The following is a 25809-nucleotide window of genomic DNA, read 5'->3' as shown; positions in this document are numbered from 1 at the left end:
TATTAATTACCAATTCTTTTACATGGGTAGCATAAAAAAATTCATTCATTGAGCAATGAGAAGAAGTGCAAATATAAAGATCTCCCATGAAACGAACAAATCTCTCAAAACTTCAAAGTTCAAACAGTAAACTTAATGTGGCCTTAGCAATGTTCAAATTGGTGACCAGTCACATGCCATAACAACAGATATTTATTATTTTCCAAATTTCCCTAGAAACCCAAATAGAAAATTAAATAATAAAATTTAAAAACTAGCAGTTTACTGTTTTGGTGTTGGGCAACAGGGGGTTATTTTGCTCTGGAAATGGTTACATTGTACAAAGATGAGCCATTGAGTTGCATTCTCAAGCAGAGGGGCTGCTCCTCTGTCTTTTTAATTTTATGACCATACTCACAGCTCAACATATAAAGATTCAAGAATGTTCAATGTACTTAATTTCTGCTTGAAATAAATTAATAATTTAATAAATTATAAAAGTTACAAAGAATGTTTTCTTTTCTTTCTTTCTTTGATTTTGAAATTTTCACTTTCAGTCTTCACATTTTTAAATTTTTAAATTTTCTAATGTCTTTGCTTTGAGGTTTGGCCATTTGGTTAATTTCCAAAATCAAGAATGTCTTCAATATATATATATATATATATATATATATACTCGACGAACCCACGCACCTTGTTTCAAAAAGAGACATCCCCGTCCCCTAACCCAAGTTTCCTGGCAACATAGATCTCTCTCTCTCTCTCTCTCTCTCTCTCTCTCTCTCTCTCTATATATATATATATATATATGGCCAAAGGCCTAATGGAAGAATGGAGAATCTCCAGAAACTATATTGTGAAACACTTCGATCACTATGACAACAAAGTAGAAGAGAACTTGATGTTTAAGGCCGAATCATATTGGCCCTGTATAGCGGTTGAGCGGCCAGAGGATTGAACAACTCTAATACCAATGTAACGAACAAGGTTCGTTATAGCAGGGTAAATACTCCAAAAAACTTGGAATATGTAGATTTCCATTGAGGATACAAGAATATATCTATTAAAATGTATGAATGATAGTATGTTACAAATGAGAGTGAGGGCTTGCTTAAATACCCTAGGTAGGTACCTCTTCATGGAAGGTCATGTCCTATTTAGAGATGCCTCTTTAGTACTAATTACTACTAAACTAATCATTATTACAATTATCATCATTGTATATATATATATATATATATATATTCATAACAATCTAGTACCGAGACATAGTACAAAAGGAAGCTTTTAGTACTATTCTATAGACAAGCAGATTGCTAACAAAGCCTCTATCCCAAAATGAAGTCTATATTCTTCGAGGACAAGCTTGGAGTAATTGAGGATGTCTCTGTCAGCAAGAGGGAGTGATGAAATTGCAGCATCCAGGACAATCATTCTCCCTGGGTCAGGTTGACCAAGATCAGGGAAAATGGTCCAAAGTGATAACATCAGGGACAAACATTCTCCCTATGTCAACTATTTTGACTAGATGAGGGAGAATGGTCTTGCAGAGGACAATCATTCTTCCTGTGTCAAGTATGTTGACCTGATTAGGGAGAATGGTTTGGTAGAGGACAATCATTCTTCTTGTGTCAAGCATGTTGACCGGAATTGACAAGAATGGTCCTAGAGGCCCAAAATCACTCAGTTGAGTGGGTGTCCTTCAACATCAGGCTTAGATTATTCTCTAGATAGGTGAGTGAGCTCATGTAACATCAGGCTCCAAATTACTCAAGTAGAGTGTGGCCTTTGGATTTGGGACCATATTACTTAAATAGTTTGAGTATGTCCCTAGGGTTCACCACGAGTCAAAGAGATTGACTAGGATGGTGGTAAACCAGGACTAGATTTTGTGTAATACCCTACCCTCTTGATGTTTAGGTTCTCCAACCACCAAAATCCTCCCTCCCTAGAAATTCACACCAAGCCCTAACTTTCTAGCCTAGCCTTGAAAGGACTGTAATTAAGAGAGAGAAAAGATGGGTAAAAGATGAGATTGGTCGCCAACCAATTAGACCAGTTCCTTGTATCTTGGGAGAATGGAGTCTAGGATGATTTAGGTTAGCTAAACTTGTTTCCAAGGAGGCCGAAATTTGATGTTGTAGCAAACAAATTTTAAGAATTTTCCCACTCAATGAAAAATGGGTCTTTATGGGTGAGCTTCAATAAGTTCGCCACTAGGGCTATTCATCACATGTTATACATGAGTAATGTATGCAATATTCATCTAGATAATAATTCAATTAATCTTCAACAAATTAGGGCATGATTTTACCATGAGCTAGAATCAATAATCCCATACATTAGATATAGAAAAATAGATATTCAACAATACAATGCACTTACAAGACAACATGCAAGAATTCCTTCCATTATCCAAAGAATAGCTCCAAGAAATATCCAAGAATCAAGTCCAAATGACAAAATGCATCCAATGGATCCAAAACATCCACAAGAGAACACGTGTGTTTCCTCTAGAGGTCTAACTCCTCAATGAGGTCGAATTTCCAACAATGATGATGATGAGAGATCACAAATGAATGATCTCTAATATATACGTGTGCTACTAATGTCTAATTATGCCTAGAAGTCCCTTAAACATTAAAATAATGGGCAAGAACTAATCACAAGTCGACCTTGTAGCTAATGTAAAACATGATAAATCTCCAACAAGAGGGTCGAAATGCTCACATCATGCTTTCATATGCCCTTCTAGGGCTTGTGTTGAGCTCCTCTAGTGCCATGACAAATGTAAAGGGCTCCAAAAATCAAGGTCTAGGGTTTGGCCCTTAGATATCTTTGAAAATCAACCTATAGCCCCCAACTGTGGGTTTGGGGTATAGTCCTGAGGTTGTGGTCCAATGGCTACATGTGGATGTTTGGTCTCCACAAGTTCCGCAGTGTTAAAATTAATGTTGGACACCTAATCCTCTAAGGGTTATGCTGTGGAAGATAAACCCTCAAAGGGAGTCCAAGAGACCTTGGAATATGGAATCCAATGGTCACTCCCATGTATTATAAATGTATATCATTTGTTAATAGAAAATGTATTCATGCTTTACCTTATTTGGCTGTCCACATTCCATGTGCATCTGACATGGTATCAGAGCGCAGGCCATGCCTGGGCATTTTCAGATTCTAGAATTTGTCTGCCATTTCTCTATTTATAGAAATATTCTAATGTTGCTCTGCTGCACCTGGGTGCTCTAGCAGACTGTTTCATTACTCTTTGTGAATGTGTATGCATTGAGTGTTGGTTGGAATATTGAAAATTGTGCATTAAGATTGTTATACTGGAAGTCGTTGGAGGTTGTGTTACTTCATTACCATGACTGACTGTGTTAATTATTTTACCAAGCGACTGCGTGTTGTCTGCACACTGAGAGCTTGCTTATAACAAGTTTTATGGGGATGGTTGTTTTCTTTGTCCCTTTCCTGGAAGGCATTGTCACAATACTCGGGCATTCTTGCTATTCTTGGGATTGTCTTGTACGTCGTTTCATTTTCCTTAGGAGCTGGTCCTGTACCAGCTTTACTTCTACGTGAGATTTTTGCGTCACGCATCCATGCCAAGGCTATTTCTCTGTCTCTTGGAATGCACTAGGTTTCAAACTTCATTATTGCTATATATTTCCTCAGCGTTTGTAATAAGTTTGGAACCAACAAAGTTTATTTAGGATTTGCTATGTCTGCCTAACCCCGAAATGAGCGGTGTGCATGCCTTGCTAACGTCGTGAACTAGAATTGTGCTACAATGAAACAATATGCTGCATCTAAGAAACAACTGGTGAATATATGTTTGATCCACAGTTATAAATGTTATAACCCTTCCGCTCCATGTTTTCGTCTCTATATTCCTCAACCTTTTCAGCACGTTTGTTGAAACATACAAATTTTGACGTGTTGTAATATGCCTCACGCCCTCCGCTAGGATGACTTTCATGTTCAAACCGATTTGTAGTATCCTTCTCAAAATCCAAATTTCGAGAAATAACAGGTCCATAAACACGTGATTTGAACTTTTTGTCCCTTGAAGGGGCTCTTTTAGCAACTGCAGATGACCATAGTTCTCTTCCCCTTCAATACGAACTATTCGAGGTCATTCACATTACTCGGATTTGAATGCACAATCTTCTACTGCCTGCCCAAGGGCATGCTATTCACACAACATTTCCTACCGACTCCTCATAACTTATTACATATATCGCTTTGGCATCGCTCCTCCCTCACATACCGCCATTCCTCCAAACTGCCATACTACGTTATATTGTCGACCCAACTCCGTCTTCACTCCCGTGGAAACATTTGAATGAACTTCAAGCTTTAAAGCTCCCACAGTACTGAGTGTTTAAGAGCTCATCCATTACAGTAATCACGAAGGGAGAGCCCTAATACTTCCGGGTACGAAGCAATCGAATCTTAACCCAGGTTTCTGCAACTGGTGTCCAATTCGGGAAGAGGAGAGCCGCAACGAGCTACAATTAGGGCGTGGGAATGATACTCGCCGTGTACTGAGACTATCAGACGGACGAAATCATGGGAGTATGCCTCCGGCATGCGATCTATTCATAAGTTATTAGACACAGATGTTTTTGCAGGTTATCAGACTTGGTGCAGATTGGAACTGGAGCAACCTCTAATTTAAGTTAAATAGATTGGAGGACAAAAAAATTGCTTAACTCCATTAGTATCTTCTGCAGGAATTAACATAAAAAATAATAGTGACAAGGTTCGAAGGTGCCTTCACACAGGAATTAATATGTTGCATACTGCTTAAAGTGGAATTAATAGCTTGCATGCTTTCCTCGCTCGATACGTTGTGTGCTTTCACAAGTAAGTTAATGGTACAATGATTGTTGCTGAAATCATTTCAATTTGGTAAAGAATTCATGAATTCAAGTACTTAAATTTACTTTAAAAAAAGAGAGTTTTTCTTCTTAGCAAAATTTCAGAAAGTAGTAAGGCAGATACCCTCCATTGGCTACACCGTATTTCCTATTCTACTGCCATTGGCTTATATGCTTAGATTGAAGTATTGACATAGTATAGTGAAGTTGGTATTGAAGTTTTTTTAATTAGTTTTTTATCTAATCAAGAAGGTAGAAAGTTGAAAATTAAAAGCAGTATTTTTTGGAGGAGAGTTCAGTCATTTCCTGCCATTAGAACTATTACATGTTGATTGTAATAGTGGTGCACTTGTTATGGCTCTAATTGGTGGTGTATTAGAGTTTCTCAAAACTCTGATACAATCTACTGTTGAAGACAGTTAAAATCAACAAGAACACTCTTTGTGATATTAAAACATGTATGCAGAATACACAGGAAAAAATAGACTTTTTGGAGCTTGAATCTCAGCTTTAGCAAGCAGAATTACAACAATGGAGTCATCATTCTCAACTTGTCTCTGTTCAGAACATTGAAATAGACTACCTTAAGTAGCAAATCAATAATGTTGTAGTTGATTCAGATCCAATGCCCAATGAAGCAACAAAGTTGCATGCAAATGCAGAGACTTAACATATGCTTCCCAAGCTCATCATCAGACCTTGGGAAGAGCTTGTCCATAACAAGCATAGAACAGGGCTTGGATATGACAAGGATGTGTCCTTTCATATTCTAGATTACTCAAAGCCCATCCAGTTTCAAAGTGCTGGATTCCTTCATGATAGTTCACCTTCACCTGTTCCAAATTCTGCTGCTCCACATTCGCAGCCAAAAGTTGTTAAATGCCAACACTGTGACTGAGTTGGCCATATGAAAGATCACTGCTTGATCTTCATCCATGTGAGCATTGTCATAAAACCACTCATCCTTCAAACAGATGCTTCAAAAACAAGCCTCTTGCAAGAACAAAAATTCATCTTGGATGGATCGCTTCTTGGCAATTGGCTTCAACAGCCAAGAAGATATTTCATTCATATGTCAGAACTTGTTCTAGAGTATTGAACAATCTTGCAGTCGAGTTTTCTCCATCATCTCACCTTGTATCTGACAGGGGGGGAAATGATGGTCATGTACAAGCTTCAAAGCCACATCAAGCGAGCTTGAGCCACAACTTGCCATACCAGATTCAGAGTTGTAGCCAGAGACAAAGATGCCCCTAAGCATGCCTTCAGTCGGTGATACCTCTTCAAAGAATTGGGGACACTTCCTCTAGCAGAAGACATCAGCTTCTTGCCAGTTTTGGAAGAGTTCCAGGAATTGCATTAAGCATTCCAAAGTTGTTGGCCATCCTTAAACCATCACAGGTTGAGACCTCCCTTTTCAGGTTGAGGTTCTCCCTTTTTATGAGGGGTGAGACCTCCCTCTTTAAGGTTGAAGGTTTCCCTCTTCAAAACATCAAGAGCACTGTCTCTAATAGAAGATATCAGCTTCTTGCCAGACCTGGAAGAGTTCCAGGAACTGCACTAAGCGTTCCAGTGTTGGTGGTCATCCTTAAACCACCTCCCTTTATACCAACATTTCAGAGAGCACATTCAACCTAGTGCTTCCATGCATTTTTGCACGTTTTGTATTACAATGCTCTTCTTGGACTCATACATAACCCTTCAGATTAAGGGGGGGAATGTTGGACACCTAATGCTCTAAGGGTTGTGTGGAAGATAAACAGTCAAAGGGAGTCCAAGAGACCTTGGAATATGGAATCCAATGGTCACTCCCATGTATTATAAATGTATATCATTTGTTAATAGAAAATGTATTCACGCTTTACCTTATTTGGCTGTCCACATTCCATGTGCATCTGACAGGAAACTAGGGCCAAATTCCACCTTAGGACAACTCATATGATGGAGATGATTATTGCATTAGATTCCTCTTTTTGAGAGGTTCAATTTTGATATAAAGATCATCTCATTCTGACAAGAAGCAATGGAATTTTGAGTTTATTTTTTCTCATGCACAAATTGTCAAGGTTGGCCTTAGTCAAATGTAGGCTAATGAAGCCCAATGGATGTGTCTCCTCATCCTCAACGAAGTGTATAAATAGGAGTGACCTCTCTCTCATTTGGACATCATCTCAACACATCACATCATCACTTTCCTCTCTTGATTGGTTCGTAAAGCTCAAAGACAACCTCTCTCTTCTTTGCATGTGTGGCAGGGGGCTGATATTTTAAGGGAATAGGGCAGCGTTGACCAATGTTGACTTGGACTGTTTGACCATGCGTTGACTTTGATCTGGAGGGAAAAATTCCGATTTCTGAAGGTCGCATTGACTGGAACGGTTTTCAAGGTAATTGGGACAGTTTGGCTGATTTGACTTCAACATTGATTTTTTAATTTGAATGTAGAATTTACAGCATGGTTTTCTCTCTCCTTTGATTAGTTTGACCGATCTGTTTTGGGCTAACTTTGACCCTATTGGAAGGCCGAATTCTTCTGCTGTTGGCCGAGTTGGTTGGAGGACATTTTGGCACTGCTTTGACCACTGTTGACTTTCTGGTTAGGGTTGCAGTTGTCTGCTGATTTGACATGACTATTTTGGGCAAGTTAATTTGATATTTGTACTCTCTCTCTGCTGAACTATTGAAGAATAATAAGAAGATTTGATCAAAGGGTTTCCCCACATTGGGGTTTGCCCTTGGCATCCGCCATATCTTGTGTCCTCTTATCTTGGCTTGTGTTCTGCACTTGTTTTTATGTTCTATCTGCATTTACTGTCAATGTGTTTAAGTTAATGTGATCGCTACTGGATATAATTGGAAATCATCATTGGGCTACTAAAGGAACATTGAAGTAAATTGTGCAAAAGCATAAAACATACCATTTCTATCTAAAATTAACATGCGTTCCAATCTCGGGCAGAACTATGTATGCCTAAGAGTCGCTCTAGGCACAATTCCTTCAGATGAAAAAAAACACTCTACGTTCAGGGCACAAAATTGGGTCTCATGGGTCTCCAAGTGATGAATACGTTTGATTCTGCTCCAACGTTGAGGGCATTGGAGATGGTGCTTGCCCTCCCATGTCTCAAGGCATGAGATAAACCTCATTCGGGTCCCTAGATCAATTACTAAGGCATGTGATCATTGTTAAGCCCACTGGGGGTACGCTGGTCCAGGTGCATCATCCCATGAATAATAATGAATGCAAGTATGTTGTGGGTGTTGAAGGTGCCCATGGCTATGAATGATGTTCTACAATTGTTTGGAGTCCCATGGCTCTCAACGCATCACCTGCGAGTATCAATATGTATCTCTGGAGGACTTAGACTCTAGTTAAGTTGCCTAGACCTATAAATGGAACCACCTGCCAATTACACACAATACCCAGTGCTGCAACTTTCACCATCAGGTACATCAATCATTATTGCTTTAAAGTAAACCAAGCTTGAAAGAAATGGGAAAAATAACACTTCATATGTGGCTTCTTTTCCAAAATTGGGGACTTAGTCATTTGGTAGGAGTGATTAATAAACCATTCTGTTAGGTGTTCACAACCCCTAGGGGGAATGACATGTCCTTCGTCCACCATTCAATCGATAGGTGCCATGTGAATAATGATGGAACAGAGGGGAAAAGACTTCAGAGCCAAGTGCCTTGGTCAAAAGGACCGACTATGGTGAAGTACCTCATCTAGGGTGTATAGATGTGAGGAGGGAGCAATCGTGGATGCATGAGTTACCTCGGCCTTTGTTTTTCCACCCCTCTATATTTCCTTTTACTTTTTCTTGACTCTTATTTGTATTACTGCTCGTAGATCAAGGAATATAAGCTTAATTTGTATGATGTATAGCAGTTGCTATCCCCTTTAGGATGGGGCAGTTCATCGTCCATCAGGGTGCTAAGACGTGCAAGGGTTCCTTGTCTTCTATGAGATAGGGAAACATTGGCCTAGAGATTGGGTGATGGCCGCTAAGAGAGGTAGAGCTCATGCTTACCTTTTGCCCATGTGCTAATTTGTAAGTCTTGACCATCTTTTGCATTTTGATTTTTCTTTTTCTTTTCTTGGGGCCATCATATGCTCTTTCTTTTTCTTTTAGTTGCAGCAACCTCCCAGGGTGCATTTCCAGGACCTACCTAGCGTGGATGCCAAATCCCAATGAACCAATGGTTAGTTGAACCTTAAAAAGTGACATAGAATAAGGGCTTGTAATGTAAGATGGAAAGTGGTAAGTATGGAATAGGGACAGATGGGGCTACACTATCTCAATCATGGTTTCCCAAGTAATGACCTTTCCTAAATCCATGGGTCGTTAGGGGAGGTCACATTGGACTAGAATTGTAAATTAACCCCTCATTTAAGGTAAGGGAACAAGACTATGGGCCAAGACCCTTCTTCTTGCAAGTTACCCCATAATTCTTGTCAAAATGCGCAAATACAAACAAGCATATACACCAGATTGCAAAATGAATAAAGTAGCTTTTGATCAGAAGCCCACCTTTCAACACGTGCTCTTGACAAATGGGCAAGACATATGACTGATGCAGGTGGTGGAGATATGAATGGCATGTCACGTCGACTACAAAGTGGTTGTTGGCTGGAAGTGTCACCCACTTTTGGTGAGTAACACTTCCAATGCAAGGCGTTCTCTCCTTGAGGAAAATCATGGAGTAATAAACATGTCCTCAAGCTCACATGTGGGAGTCAAGGTGGGTCAAACTAGCTATGGGAGCTTCTTATGCAATTGTTGTGCTACTATTTGTCATTTTAGCTTTAGGTCAAGTCAAATGTGGCAAAGTTGGCCCATTTCATGGGATGTAGACACACCTTTCAAGGTCAAACAACTTTGTCAAGCATGAATCAAGGGAACATTGGTCATTATTTTCAAGAAAAATAATTTATGGACTTCTTCCCTAGTTGGATGGATTGATCCACTTTTTGTGGGGATGTATTATCTCTCAATGTGCATGTGAGTTTGATCACTTTATTTTATTGTTTCTTAGTTTATATAAGTAAACTAGATCTAGAATTTCCTTGCTAGATCTAAGGAAATTCCCCAAATGATTTAATTTCATTTAAAGGAAGTTCCTTACCACCTCTATATGAAGGAATGGCTTTCTTATTTATAATTCATAGCTGGATAGTGGGAGTATTTCTCTCCCTTGGGGATTAATGTAAATATTTGTTGGTGTCTACTAGGATTTCATGTTTACTATGTGGTGTGTGTTTTAACAAAGAAGGTTTTTCTTTCTTGGTTCCTTTTGCAATATTTTTAAGGGTTTGAATTTGTAAGTGATTCAAGATCACCGAAAGGCGTAGTGAGATTGATCCATCGAGGGGCAACATTGTCCTGTGTATAGGCATGTCAAAGACATAGGTCTTCATGTCTTCCTTGTTGGTGTGAAGTAATCACTGAGCCTTTTTTCTAGGCAGACACTTGTGGGGGTCCCCTTTGTAAACACTTGGTTTGTTTAATGCCATAGTCAATCCTTGGTCTGAGGGAAATCCTATCGAGGAATCCTCAATAGTGGGTTTTTGACTTTATAGTGTGCCATAATTGGCTAGAAAATTACCCATCGTTAGATACTAGTCTCTCCTCTAATCCAATATTTTGGGTAACTGACTAAAGGAGGGTCATTCTTCTTAGTATCCTCTCTTCATTGACATTCCCTTGATTCTATCACCCTTGAAGATTGACTTTGTTCTTCACATCCCTCCATCATCGATATTTTTCTTTCTCTTAAACTGAACTTTGATCACTTGGGTTATTTGTGATATCACCTTGCTCCTTGTTGCATGGCCCTAGTGATTCTTTAGGGAAGTTCCCTTTGAGTCGGAGGATAACCGACCTAAAGTGGCAAAGGTAGGTTGTTGCAGTGACAGTGGGTGACCTATCGAGGATCCACATGGATTGTACAATGTTGATTGAAGCTTCTACCATTATGATGTACAATGTGAGCAGTAACACTTCCCTTGCCTTTGTTTTATCAAGCACCCAAACTTGCCTTTTTCTTTCTTTCTTTGATATGGCTTGTTTAACAAGATTATCGGGTAATAATGATGATATGGTGCCCCTTTTACGATGGGAAGTTTATTGATTCATCAATGTCAGACTGCTGATTGAGAGTTCCTTTTACTTTGATAGGCTTTGTTACCGCCCGGGGAGGTACGCTAGTACTTTTCATGACAAGACCATTGTAGATCTAAAGAGTTGCAAGTCAAAAGCCTTGTAGGCCATGTGATGACTATGAATTATGGTATCTTGGGCCTATTATGATAGGCCTGCTCAATCCTTTTAGTCTACACTCTCAAGTCCATTCATCCTGGATAGGATTGGAGGCCTTGGGATTGATCTATTTAGACACATGGTTTGCAAGAGCCATTGGTTAGGGGTGATCGTAGTATGTAGGGCTTCTCCAGCCCATGTCATGAGCGCACCTATATCTTTTCCACATGGTCATGTCTCATAGAGTCTGTATGCATATTGTTTGGTCATGGTATAGTATAACGCAGTTTCTCCACATGGCAGTCTCATAGTTCACAATGTCCCATGTTTTATGGGGCACTCAGATTCATCAAGAACATGTGCAGAGCAGAAATATTGATTGAAATCCTGCATTAACATCACAAGGTCTAAGGTGAGAATGATATAGTAATGGCAATGTCCTTAAATCAAACAACCTAGATCCAAATATCAAAGCAAGTAAAACCCGAGGTTGTGAAAACAAACAAATGAAAAAAAAAGAAGGAAAAGTTGAAATTTTTTTTACAGTTTTTTGGTTGAAGAAAATGATGGACCAATGCCTTTTCCTACACAAAATCCAGGTGAAGCTTGGGGTGTAGGATGGGACAATGTCCTTAAATCAAACAACCTAGATCCAAATATCAAAGCAAGTAAAACTCGAGGTTGTGAAAACAAACAAATGAAAAAAAAAACAAAAGGAAAAGTTGAATTTGTGGAGTCACTACACAAAATCCAGGTGAAGCTTGGGGTGTAGGATGAGACAATGTTAAGGGGGAGGATTGCCTCTGAAATGTTATCTAGGGTTACGAGGATCTTTTCAAGGATGGATTGTGGGATTGGTCCACTGAGAATCCTCTCCAATTACAAGCAAGGTGATCTTAAAGTTTGGCCAAGGAAAGAGGGAAGAGCCCTAGGACATCCTAGATCAATGCAATGATACAAGTCTTAAATGGTCAAAAGGGAAAGGAAAGAGAACTATACATTGAGTTACCATCCAAGTGGAGCATGGTGCCCTTCTTTGACCTTGTTGTAGCTCTGTCGTCAAGCAAACCAACAAAAGTATCCTAATCTACCCTTGAATAACAACTAAACCATCACTGATTTAAGTTTGGTGAATCTCAAGATGAATTCAAAGCAAAACTTATTTGGCCTTAAATTTGTTGGGTGTGTTATATTCTTTCGACGATTAGCCCCAGGGGCGAAGCCGGGGGGGTTGGGGGGGGGGGGTGGCTAGAGACCCCTTCGTTGTGTTGAGCGCAGCGCCTTGGATTTGTTTTTTTAACCCTATATTAGGTGGGTGGACCTGCCTGTGGTTTTGTGCATGGATTTCACACATAGTTTTGGGCATGATGGTTTTTTGCCCATGGTATTTTGTAGATCCATTCAAGGGAACTGCGGTTATGTTCTAATCTATGGTTAATGGATTGGGGTTTATGGATGCTTCGGCATGTATATATATGTATTGTAACATTGAAAGGAATATAATGAAAAATCAATCTGGTAGTCTCGGTTTTGGGATCCAGGGGAAAATCTTTGTGTACATCTATTTTATGTTTTATTCTCTTGCCATTGCTTATTTTCTGTTTTTAAGAATTTATTTGCAGGTAATTTCTGTACAGGGTTAAAACCTACAAAATTCATTCCACTTTGTTGGTAATTCGTTTAAGAAATTATTAAAAAAAAGCTACCATCTAAAGTGATTGTTGCAGAGATCTGCATTTCTTCTCTTTTGAGCCATGTACTACATTCTTCCTCGCTTCAGTGTCATGTTCATTTCCTCAGACCTTTGTCATACTCCATGGCTCTTTCCGCTCAATTCCACATATGGTATTCCCTTGCCAGCTCTACCCTTTGCCCGCTCTAGGTTCCACATTTGAAGTTTGAACCCAACGTCAACTCTAGACCCGAGAATCATCGCTCATAGGGTTATAGGCTAGCCACTATAGTGTGAGTTGTGACAAGCTACAGCCCAACTCCACTAGTGACGGGCTAGCCGCTAGGGTTAAGGTTATAGTCTCCTTTGGAAATTCATTTTGAGAGAACAATGTATAATATTGGTGTATAATATTAACGGCAGGTACAAGGGTTTTTAGTTTATTTTTGGCTGTGTTTATGCAATGGAATTGTATGATACACAAGTACTCCTTTGAAGAAACTATGTTTTTCATTTAATTTGAAGGTTTATTTATTATTTCTCAACATACCTTACGTTTATAACTTTCAACATTTTTATGGACTTCTTGTGAATCTGCTTTTAAATTTTGAATAATATCATATGTTTTTGAAATATGTTTGATCATGTTTAAATGCTATTTTCATTTGGCTCATATATGTTCAGTGAGTACATTGAATTTTATGATATATATTTTTTTAATTTCCAAATTTTGTTGTGTCGTATTTAATGCCAATTGTTTTACTCTGTTGAAATTCAAGACCATCAAATTCAAACTCTAACCAGGTGACTTACCTTGCACATTATGGTTTATTTGATCGGGTTGATTACAAATGCAGGATGGATTAATCGTATGCAATGTGCACTCGCAACACTACATGTCGGATTAGAGTTTTATTGAGGTTATATCAACAGCATCATGTAGAACTAATTTCTTAATGTCTTGACAGGAAACCTTCAACAATTCTCTGGCTTTTTGCCTTGTCTTTTGAACTCGGGAGAGTAGGCTCAGGACCACGCATTCATGGGCTATTTGAACGGGCTTTAACTGATCAAGAGACCCAACAGTCGGTGATGTTATGGCGATGCTATCTGGCTTATGAACTCCATGTAGCAAATAATCCTGATGCTGCTCGGCGCATATATTTCAGAGCTATTCATGCTTGCCCATGGTAAGTATTTCTATTTGGCACCATGCCTAATTACTTACTGTTTTTCGCTGTTTGATGATTTTGTTTCTTTTGCTTTACATAATGTATATATGATACAGGAATGTCTTTAGTCTATTTATTACTTTGCACTGCTAGGCATTTTTGCCAAACACCTTTTGTTTTTATTTTTGAGTACGAAAAAAGCGTAATATATTATCATATGAGATCAAAATACATTTTTTGTCATCACCCATCCATGTCCTATACCTCATATATCAAATCTGGGCAAGCAGACACGCTTCCCATCCAGAAAACCAGATAGCAGTATATACATCATATTTCATAATATGGCCCAAATGCAGTTCAGCCATATAAAATAGGGTGCAAATTTAGTCAAAAAGATCAAAAAGTAGAAAAGCATCCTCCAGTGCATCATTGAGGATATATACATAGTAATCCAATGTTCCTTCCACATCTATTCACAACATGAGGAAAAGAGGCATTTTCAAAAAAGGAAAAAAAAATACAGAGTATACAAAAAGACAACCATAGTTACCTAGGAAATGGAAACACCCCAGCATCCAGAATAGTGTCTCCCAGTTTGATTTCAATGTGCATACCGCCCAAGTGTTCCTGTAGACCCCTCTTTGAAAGTTCATCTGCTTGTTGATTGTGCTCTCTTCCGATGTGCATGATTGATGAGTTACTGAACTGTGTCCATAGATTGTCGATTTTCCAGAGCCATCCAAGGAGCAATTGTTGTTTAATTTTTTCACATCCATTGACATGCTCAATAATAATCTTGGAGTCCCCAAATATATGGATGTCAGGGATGTTGAGGAAGTGTGTAAACCATAAAAGGCCCCAGAGGGCCATTGCTTCAGCCCTGGTATTTGTGCCGCTGCCCGCATTCCAGTGTACCCAAAATTCCTGTTCTTTTGAAAAAGCTATCCAAAAGCCGCATCCACATGTGTTTCTTTGAGCCACGCCATCGAAGAAACCTGCCGGATACTCCATCTGAGGGCTTGGCCGCTTGTGATTTTCTTTTTTATTTCTAGTATCAAGTGAAATAACCATAGAGTGACAGGATACAGAGTGCTCAAAAACCAGCATAAAGTTGTCATTTGAGTTTTCAAATAATTTCTTGTTCCACCACTTCCATATCGACCAAAAAAGAATTGGGGGAATGATCCTCCATGAATGCTTCTGTGTACTCCACCATTGCATACAAACCATGATGCTGTCAAAATGTTTATAAGGGAAACCAATATAAGTTGCCAATTTTTCCCATACCTGAACCGTGAAGGGGCATTTGAGAAACATATGTTCATTGTTTTCCTCCGCCATTCTGCAAATCACACAGATACTCGGTCCATGCCACTACCTCTTTTGTAGATTTTCCCAAGTGAGATTTTTGTTTTTGTAAACCAGCCAGAAGAAAAGGATGATTTTGATGGGAATTTTAGTCTTCCAGAATGTATAAAAATCACATATATGTAGGAATTTACAGGGTAAGTTCCACAGAAAGAATACCAAAAGGACACCGCTCACAACCAGATCTCAAATCAATACACCAGTATTTTTGACGTGGTTAAAACCCTCAGAGTGCAAGGAGGGAAACAGTCCACGGCCTGTCCCAACGTGGGTACTACAGGCAATTTATTAATCAAAGAATGAAAATTTACATAAGCTTCTCTCATGCACGGATTCACCGAACAATGACCCTCCATGCGCTTTAAATAGAACTCATGGACCAATCGGGTGTCAAGCCACGGATCAAGTGTCGGTAATACCGAGGTGAGAGTGAACCGTCGGATCACTACATATCGTGACCGTCGGATTGTAAGTTACAAAATGTACAACGGTAAAGAAACACACTTTACCTAACTCTAACCTAACTCTATACTAGACCAAGTTGAACTTAACTATATCCTATGTGTCGGAATATCCTAACATCCCCCCTAAGAACAACTTGGGATAGGATTGAAGGATTTACAAATATGACACAATAGGAGAAGGAAGGAGGCACTAGAGCCTATCCCCCCTTAGTGACAACTTCCTGAACTCCAAGCATATATCGAAGTTTAGTGAACTTCGCCTCTGTGAGAGCCTTTGTGAAGATGTCTGCAACCTGATCATCTGTTGGACAATATTGCACTTCAAGAACATGGTCATGAATGAGCTTTCTGATGAAGTGCATGTGTAGTTCAATGTGTTTGCTGCGCTGATGCTGGACTGGATCTTTGCATAGCTGAATGGCACTTTGATTATCACACCAAAGTGTGGTTGGATGCTGCTGCTCAAAGCCAAACTCTGATAGGATCTGACGAAGCCACAAGGCTTCCTTACTAGCTTCCACGGCACCACGATACTCTGCTTCTGCTGACGAAAGAGAAATGGCAGCCTGTTTCTTACAAGCCCATGTAATAGGTCCTGAACCAAGAGTGAAGACATAACCGGCAGTAGACTTCCGATCATCAGGGTCACCAGCCCAATCAGAATCAGTGAAACCAACTAACAGAGGAGCTGCTTTGGCACTGTAATGAATCCCAAACTGTATTGTACCTCGAACATAACGAAGTATTCTTTTAGCTGCTTTCCAATGACTTTCACGGGGGTTTTGCATAAAACGAGCAACAAGGCCAACAGCAAAGGAAAGATCAGGACGAGTATGGGTTAAATACAAGAGTTTTCCGACAAGTTGACGGTATAAGGTAGCATCAACTTCAGGAGAAGTACAAGAGACTGAAAGTTTGACTCCAGACTGAAAGGGAGAAGGGGCTGGCTTACAGTCTTCCATGTGAAAATGACGAAGAATATCACAAGCATACTTGGACTGGGAAAGGAAAATACCCTCTTGGGATTGCAAGACTTGAAGACCGAGAAAATAGTGTAAATGTCCTAAGTCTGTCATTTCAAATTTCTTTTTAAGGCTGGACTTCACATGGTTTATAAGGTTGGGATCACTACCAGTAAGAATAAGATCATCAACATAAAGAACAAGGATGATAAGAGAGTTGCCCACTTTCTTGGTGTAGACAGTATTGTCAGAATGACACCTAGAAAAGCCAGATTCTAAAAGAAAGCTATCCATTTTGGCATACCAAGCCCGAGGAGCTTGCTTGAGGCCATAAAGGGATTTCTTAAGTCGACAAACAAGGCTGGAGTCTGTTTGTATGAAGCCAATGGGTTGTTCCATATAGATTTCTTCCTGCAAGTCCCCATGCAAGAAGGCAGATTTAACATCCATCTGATGGACTTCCCATTTTAAAGAGGCAGCAAGGGAAAGAACAAGGCGGATAGAGTTCATTTTGGCAACAGGGGAGAAGGTTTCAGTGTAGTCAATGCCTTCAACCTGTGAAAAGCCCTTAGCAACGAGACGAGCTTTATGTTTATCAACTTTCCCATCTGGTCCATACTTGGTTCTGTAAACCCATTTACATCTAACAAGTTTGCGTCCCTTTGGTAGAGGAACAAGATCCCATGTATCATTTGTCATTAATGAATGATATTCTTCATTCATAGCTGCTTCCCAATGTGGATGGCCTGAAGCTTCTGCAAAAGTGTCAGGATCATGATTTACTGGAGCTTGAGCCAGTAAAGAAGAGGCTCTTTCAAACTGAGAACGTGTACGTCGCTGATCTGTAGGATCACCGGCAAGATCACCTGCTGCATCCCGAGTAGCACGGACCCATCTTGGAAGTTGAGGATCCTGAGAAGGTGGGGGAGGATTATCATCCTCGCTTTCATCATCTGAAGAAGAAAGTTTTCAAAAGTAGAAGAGATAGGAAGAGGTGGCACATCCGCCGGACTAGGCTCGCAGGCCGATTTATTTTCATCAAATTTTACATCTCTTCTAATGATAACATTTTTGGACTTAAATGGAATAAGTCTATAACCTTTTACATCTTCAGAATATCCAACAAAAGTACATTTCTCACTCTTAGGTTCTAAAGCTTTATGCTTTTCATCTGGAATATGGGCCCATGCTTCACTTCCAAACACACGAAAGTGACTTACATCTGGTTTAATGGAACTCCAAGCTTCTTCTGGAGTGATATTCTCTAGAACCTTAGTAGGAGTGCGATTGATTATATAATTTGCACAATTAATTGCTTCGGCCCAAAAACTAAGACTGAGTCCTTTAGATTGCAGCATACAATTAGCCATTTCCTTTAAGGTGCGATTTTTCCTTTCAGCTACACCATTTTGTTGTGGAGTGTATGGAACAGTATGTTGCATTTGAATTCCATTTTCGGTGCAAAAGTTGATGAATGTGTTTTTAACATATTCTCCACCATTATCAGTTCTTAGCTTAAGAATTTGATGTCCAGATTGTTTTTCAACAAAGGCTTTGAAGGCCAAAAAAGTGTTAAATACTTCGCTCTTGAGTTTTAAGAAGTATACCCAAGTGCGTCTGGAGAAATCATCAATGAAAGTTAAGAAGTACTTGCAGCCAGAGAATGAAGCAACAGGAAGAGGACCACATAAATCACTGTGCACAAGCTGTAAAGGGGCTGAGGCGTGCCAAGAGGCACGTTTGTCAAAACTGTCCCGATGATGTTTTCCGAGTACACATCCGGAACAAACACCATCTCTGCAAGATACCATAGGAAGACCTGTCACCATATTTTCTTTACATAGATGCTGAAGGGAGCGATAGTTTAAGTGACCAAATCGCTCATGCCAAAGTTTGCTCACTTCATCATTATGAGCAACAAATACTGAGGGAAGATTGGATGACCCAAAGTTGTGAAACTTATACAACCTTTTGGAATCATCAGCAAGACCAGTAGCTAGAATCTGTTTAGGATCTTTTAGATCCTTGATTACAACATCATGAGGTGAAAATTCAACAATTTTACCTTCACCTGAATGAGTTATCTGATAGACAGATAGAAGGTTGCAGGATAAGGTTGGAACACATAATACATCATTAAACTGACCATTGTCTAGATGAACAGTTCCAGTCCCTACAACATTAAGAGATCTATCATCACCAATATATATATTTTTGGTGTTACAATCATTTAAAGAAGAAAACATGGCTTGGTTTTTGGCCATGTGACAAGAGGCTCCAGAATCAATGAGCCACTCATGAGAATGAGAAGAAGAAGAAGATACATTTAATGCATAACCAGACTGAGATGATTGACAATGAGATGCAGAAAGTGCCATTCCGGAAGTTGAAGTTGAAGTAGGCTCCACATGGATGTTATGTTTCTTCATTGCGGCTTCCAAGGCTTCCATCTTCTTAAAGCATTTAGATTCTAAGTGGCCATCTCGATTACAAAAGTTACAATGTCTATCAGTCTTCTTCCATTTGTTTTTATTGGTCTTATCATTTTGCTGAAATGATCTTTCATTTTGAGGCTGAGATGGTTTAGGACCATTCTTTTGAGGATATGACTTCTTAGGATTCTTTGAATTTGGTTGCTGCTGGGCGGCTAACGCTTTCGTGGAAGAGTTTCCAAGATTAAGAAGACCAAGGTGTAAGAGTTTTTCTTGTTCTCTTATTAAGGAATCACAAAAGGAGTCAAAGGAAGGGGCCTTGTAGTCTTGTCCTTGACAAATGAAAGCTTCCCTTGTAGAATGGAAAGTGGAAACAAATACAGAGTAGGCTGGTCCCAACTTAGTAAGGATGGAATAAATAAGGTTACCATCTTCTTTCTTAACTTTAACACCTTCCAAGAGATATCTAAGGGTCTTGAATTTGGACAAGAAATCTTCAATGCAAGAAAAATTATTAGGATCCAAAGTAAGCAGCTCATTTTCAAGTTGATGGGCTCTAATTTCATTTTTAATCCCAAAAACTTTAGCAAGTTTTTCTAATGCTTCATGAGGAGTCTCAAGTCCTGCAATGTGGAATCTAAGATCAGGAGAAATAGACATCCCTATCAAACCACGTGCTTGATCTTGTCTATTTTCCCATTTTGCCGCCTTGTCTTCATCTTTTGGTTTCTTCTCTTGGTTTGTGGCTATTCTGAAGAGACCTTTACTTCTAAGTAAATCTTCCATGTATTCTACCCATTGGAAGTAGTTAGTGCTGTCAAGAATGACTTGGCATGGACTTTCCATTTTAAAAAAAACTGAAGCTGAAGATGTTGAAAGTAAGTGTTCCAATGGATAGATCTCGAAAAAATAGGCGGTTTTAAAAAAAACGGCTCTGAAAAAGGCTTCCGGATGAAGAAGTTATGGCTTTTTGAAAAAAAATTGTTGACGTTGCCGGCAAAGTGCGCGAATGTGCGGGAATGAAAAAATCCGCCCCCACAAAATGGAGACTTGAACCCAAGACCTCTACTCTCTTAAAATAGCTTTGAACCAATTGATCTATACAAAAAATTTGAGAGAGAGAGAGAGAGAGAGAGGGGGGGGGCCTTGGTTTGCGTGCTTGCCTTGAGAAAGCTTTTTTTCCCTACAAAACAAAAAACACAAAACCCAACACGAATATGCAAAGAAAAATGAACCTTGCGGCTCGAAGTTAGCTTTAGCCAAAAAACTAGAAATTAAAAAAAAAAAAAAAAAAATCTCAAAGTTAGCTTTAGCCGAAAAACTAAATATTTTTCTCAATGTTTCTGATTTTCCGAGATCACACTAAGGTGCAGGGAAAAGAGCATACGCATGAGAAAAATCCTTCCTTTCTGTTTCTGATTTGCCCAGATCGCACAGAGTCGCAGGGCAAAGAGCATACGCAGAAATGAAAGGTATAGATCCGGTTAAAAAAAAAGGCTAAATAAACTGAGACCGAAATAAGCAGAGAGAAAATAACAGTAAACTGCAAAAGAAACACTGTATACCTCCCGATCTGAAAAATGACACAGCTAGGGCTACCGGAAACCTTTTCGCGTGAAACGAAAGGGGTTCCTCACTGGAACAGATGCTCCGAACGCAACAGAGCAGTCCTCTCGACCCGAAAGCAGTCAGAAACAGCAGATCTAGGAAACGACAGCCGCATGCAGTTCTACCGGCTTCAGATTTGGATCACCAACGGACGCGGCCCTCAAATGGCTCCGATACCATGTAGGAATTTACAGGGTAAGTTCCACAGAAAGAATACCAAAAGGACACCGCTCACAACCAGATCTCAAATCAATACACCAGTATTTTTGACGTGGTTAAAACCCTCAGAGTGCAAGGAGGGAAACAGTCCACGGCCTGTCCCAACGTGGGTACTACAGGCAATTTATTAATCAAAGAATGAAAATTTACATAAGCTTCTCTCATGCACGGATTCACCGAAAATGACCCTCCATGCGCTTTAAATAGAACTCATGGACCAATCGGGTGTCAAGCCACGGATCAAGTGTCGGTAATACCGAGGTGAGAGTGAACCGTCGGATCACTACATATCGTGACCGTCGGATTGTAAGTTACAAAATGTACAACGGTAAAGAAACACACTTTACCTAACTCTAACCTAACTCTATACTAGACCAAGTTGAACTTAACTATATCCTATGTTTCGGAATATCCTAACAATATACCCCCATGCTAAACCTCCATTCCACAGAGTGTGTTATTGCAATGATGATAATATTGGCGATATATCGTTGAATATAGGAAATATCGCAATATTTTTGGCGAGCCGAAATATCGCCAAGAAAATATCGCGATATTTCCGATATATCGCTGATATCTCGGCAAAATATCGCGAGACGACAGAAAATATCACCGGGCATGTTATGCCGCGGCTAGAAAAAGGGAAAATCGTTTTTTTTCTTCATTTCTATTTCTGAGTGTTGGAGAAGGAAGGGGAAGAGTTTTGTGGTGGTTGTCGAGGAGGGTTTGAGGATCAAACAATGATTATCACCACCAACTAAGAGTTTTTTGTGGATCAAAGATTGAAGAACAGTGAGACAAACTTCATTTCTTCCATTAACAGATATGTTCTTAAAAACCCCTATGTTAATGATTTTTTCATAGATTTAGGGTTATGCTTGCTTGCCTCTTTGCCTACCAACATTTTGTTTCTTTGTTTTTTTTCCATTTGCTATGATTTTCATGCCCATGAGCCAATGCAAGGGTTTTCTCCATATTTGGACAACAAGCTTCATTTTTTTTTCAACTTTCTTATGCACTCTCTTATTGCCATTTTTCATTTACATTGCAAAGTGCAAATAATGTAGTAATTTTTTTTAAATGAGGTGGTCATTACTTATTATTTTTTGTGTTGGGGGGTTTAATGCCAATTTTTTGTTTTTTTTTTGTGCCCTAGGTTTGAATTAGTTCACTACAAATGTCAAATATGCCAAAATCCTTGGACCCATTTTGGAAGTATGGGGAGGCTGTTGGTGGGGCAAATCGGGCATATATATCATGCAAATTGTGTGGGACCAAGATGTTAGGAGGGGTTACACGATTGAAATACCATTTAGCTAGATTCACTGCACATGATGCAGATGTAATGCCTTGTATGGTTTCTAGTGGAGGTTATACAAAAAGCTCTAGAAGCAATCGCTGAACAAGACAGAAAGAAAGCTGCTAGGGAGAGGCCAATGGTCTCAGATAGATAGCTGCTAGTTTTATTTGTTTTGCAACTTTTGCTACATATAAGTTTATAACTCATGATGATGAAATACTTTTAAAGTTTTATATGTGTGATGTTATTTTGTTTGAGTGCTTGATTGGACAATTATCAGGGATCAACAAGATATGTGATGTTATTTTGTTTGAGTCCTTGATTGGATAATTTATCAGGGATCAGCAAGATTTGGTATCGCCTTGAAGTTTGATGTATCATTTCTATTTGACATCATATATATCAATGCTTTCTTCATATTTATGTGCCAATGGGTTTAGTTCATGTTGTTATTACTTTATATGTTTAGAAATCTGAAAAAAATGAATATATTGTGCATTTTTTATGCTTGCCGATATTTGCCGATATTTTCGCCGATATTGCCAATAAGATGTTTTCTGGACCCTTGCCAATATTTTGCCGATACCAATATTTTTAACACTGGTTGTATGTGTCAACAACCATGATATTCCCCGCCTTCATCTTCCCGTCCAGACAAACTGATCACTATTCCCTTCACAACAGATTCCTAGTAATTTCATGCTGGCACATATTTGATCCCATTCCCTCGTCATTTTCCCAGCCAGACCCTTCTCCTCTGTGCTTTTCAAAACAGGACAAGGACCTCGCCAAGTGGACAAGACTTGGCTCCAAAAATAAATACCACGTCCATTTATGCAGCGAGTGAACTCCTCTGGAATGTTGCATTCCAATCTAGCGCCTAGAATGCGATCAACACCAATGAGAATCCTGTGACCCAACCCCATAGACCATGCAAGATACTGTAAAAAAAAAATCTATCTTTTGGAAGCTAAGCCAAATTGCCCAGCCCGATGGGATCCCTATACATCCTTTGCGATACCAAAACAGAAAATCATGCTCCTTCTGGTATTTATATCTAATGATCTTACCCCATGTACCAACACCAAAAATCCCCCTCCATAATGATTTCAGCAATAATGCCCATCCAAAGCGACGAAGATTCAAAATCCCCCAGCCCCCCATACCCTTTGGAAGAGTAATTTGGGACATCTTGGCCAAATGAAATTTATTTTGTCGACTGCTACCTGCCCAGATGAAGTTGGCCATTATTCTATTAAGACTTTTTATAATAGAAAGAGGGATATGAAACAGATGAGCCCAGTATACCCCCAACTGCGTGAGTACTACTTGTGTCAGGATTATGCGACCTCCCAGTGATAGGCATCTAAATTCCCATCCAGAAATCCTTTTATAGAAATGGTCCACGAGCCACTGCCAATCGACGATCTTATAGTTGCATGGTTTGATATGATAGCCAAGATATTTCATACCACTCATCATCAGCTCCGCATCTATCCCAAAAAGACTTTTAATATAAGCAATTACCTCCATATCACATATGTCGTGATATACAATGGACTTTTGAAGATTCATATGTAATCCAGTGGCATTAGCAAATTTTGTAAAAACATGAAAAAGAGTCAGCCAAGCAAAATGGTTTAACATCCCCATAATAAGAACATCATCAACAAAGAAACTATGGGAAATTTTGATGTCATTTCCCATGTGCAGTGCTTGAAACTGTCCATCCAACACTACTTTTTTAATATGCAAACTCAACCCATCTGTTATGAATATAATTCATAACAAGTAAATAAATAAAATAAATGTAAGTATTAAATAATTAAATATTGATTATGTTAAATAGTCATTAAGTTAAGTGAAAAGGCATGTCTAAAAGACATGCTCATTCACGAAAGGACACCTGCTTAGGTATAAATATGCGGGTCCTCATTGTAACATTGATCACTTGTACAATTTTTATATATTAATAAAATATTATTTCAAATACCTTTGTGTATTTTTACATTCAAGCCTACAAGCTATCAGTTTTTATTCTTCACCATCCATTGCCAGGATAAATAAGAGTGGGGAAAGTGAGCATCCTTGTCAAAGACCCCGACCAGCCCTGAAGAACTTCGATGGATATCCATTGATGATCACAACATAATTTACGTTTGTAACACATGCCATTATCCACTCCACACATCTGGACTGTAAACCAATCTTTTGAAGAACCAGTCTGAGGTATCCCCAGTCCAGACAGTCATATGCTTTCTGTAAATCCACCTTCATGATGGCAACATTTAGATGCTTTGTGTGGATCGAATGCAAACATTCCTGGGAAATAGCAACATCATCATGTATTTGTCTATCTTGGAGAAAACTGAACTGTTCTAGTGAAATAAAACGCGACAATGTACTCTTCATCCTATTCGCAATAGTTTTTGATATAACTTTGTAAATAAGGTTACAAAGCGATATGGGCCGGTAATCAGAGAAAGTGACTGATGGGCACCTCTTCGGAATGAGAGCAATATAAGTGGAGTTTATATGTGGGTGTATGTCCCCCATGGTCCTCGACTCCTCCACCATGTCAAGGAGGTCGCTTTTAAAGAGATCAAAGAAATGAGTAAATAGCTCCACCGTCCACCCATCCAAGCCTGGACTCTTGTCGCCCTTAAAGGATTTTAACACCTCCAGAAGCTCATCCTTAGAGACAACTTTAAACAGTTCAGAGTTTGCATCAACATCAAACATGGTGGGATAAAGATCCACACCCCATATAAGGTCCTCCGCATCTATCCCCTCAGTTTGTCTGTAGGCCTTCTAGAAATGAGTGACAGAAGCATTGCAGACATCCCTTTGCCACTGAAACTGATTCCCGTTAGCATCAATAATCTCCCAAATTGAATTAATTTTATGCCTGTGATTTGCAAATCGATGGAAAAATTGTGTTTCGGTCCCCTTCTCTAATCCAGATAGCTCTGCTCTTCAGGCGCCATGAGGCTTCATTAATAGTGAGAATCTGCTTCTTTTTGAGTTCTAATACATGAATACGATTCCAGGTAGAATCAAGAGACAATGTGTATTCATCTGGGGGCGAAGAGCATCCAGTTCATGATTTATATCGAGCAAATCCTTATGCAATTGTTTCTTCTGTTTCTGCCAAGCTTTTACCTCCCTGCGAAGGATCTCTAGTTTATCCAGGATGTGCACCATGGGAGATGATTCCTGATCCCCATCACGGGTCCATACTTTGCGCACCAATTCATTAAAATCCGGGCCGTCCAACCATACTTGGTTGAACTTGAAAGGCAACCCATTTCTAAACTCCGCCCTCCTCCATTGTAAAGTAATGGGCCAGTGATCAGATAAAAAATTGTTGATCACCTCAGCATGAACATTTCCAAGGCGCTCCACCACCTGTTCATGCAATAAAAAACAATCCAGCCTCTTTGCAACATATGCCATCCCCACTCTCCCATTGTCCCATGTA

The 25809-nt window shown here is 39.4% G+C and overlaps 1 protein-coding gene across 1 annotated transcript in view; it reads left to right on the top strand.

Annotated features, from left to right (window-relative positions):
* The window catches only part of LOC149234392 (uncharacterized), a 404784-nt gene that overhangs the window by 367242 nt on the left and 11733 nt on the right, over positions 1-25809 (top strand). The window contains exon 10 of the mRNA XM_089371822.1: positions 13769-13990. Coding sequence (XP_089227948.1) covers positions 13769-13990 — 222 coding nt within the window. The remainder of the gene's footprint in view (positions 1-13768; positions 13991-25809) is intronic.

Source organism: Pinus tabuliformis, chromosome 8 (genome assembly GCF_031772625.1).
Source record: "Pinus tabuliformis cultivar Carrire ecotype Pingquan chromosome 8, CPIR1, whole genome shotgun sequence".
NCBI lineage: Eukaryota > Viridiplantae > Streptophyta > Pinopsida > Pinales > Pinaceae > Pinus > Pinus tabuliformis.
The sequence above is the reverse complement of the archived record's forward strand: the minus strand, read 5'-3'. Positions and strand labels throughout refer to the sequence as shown.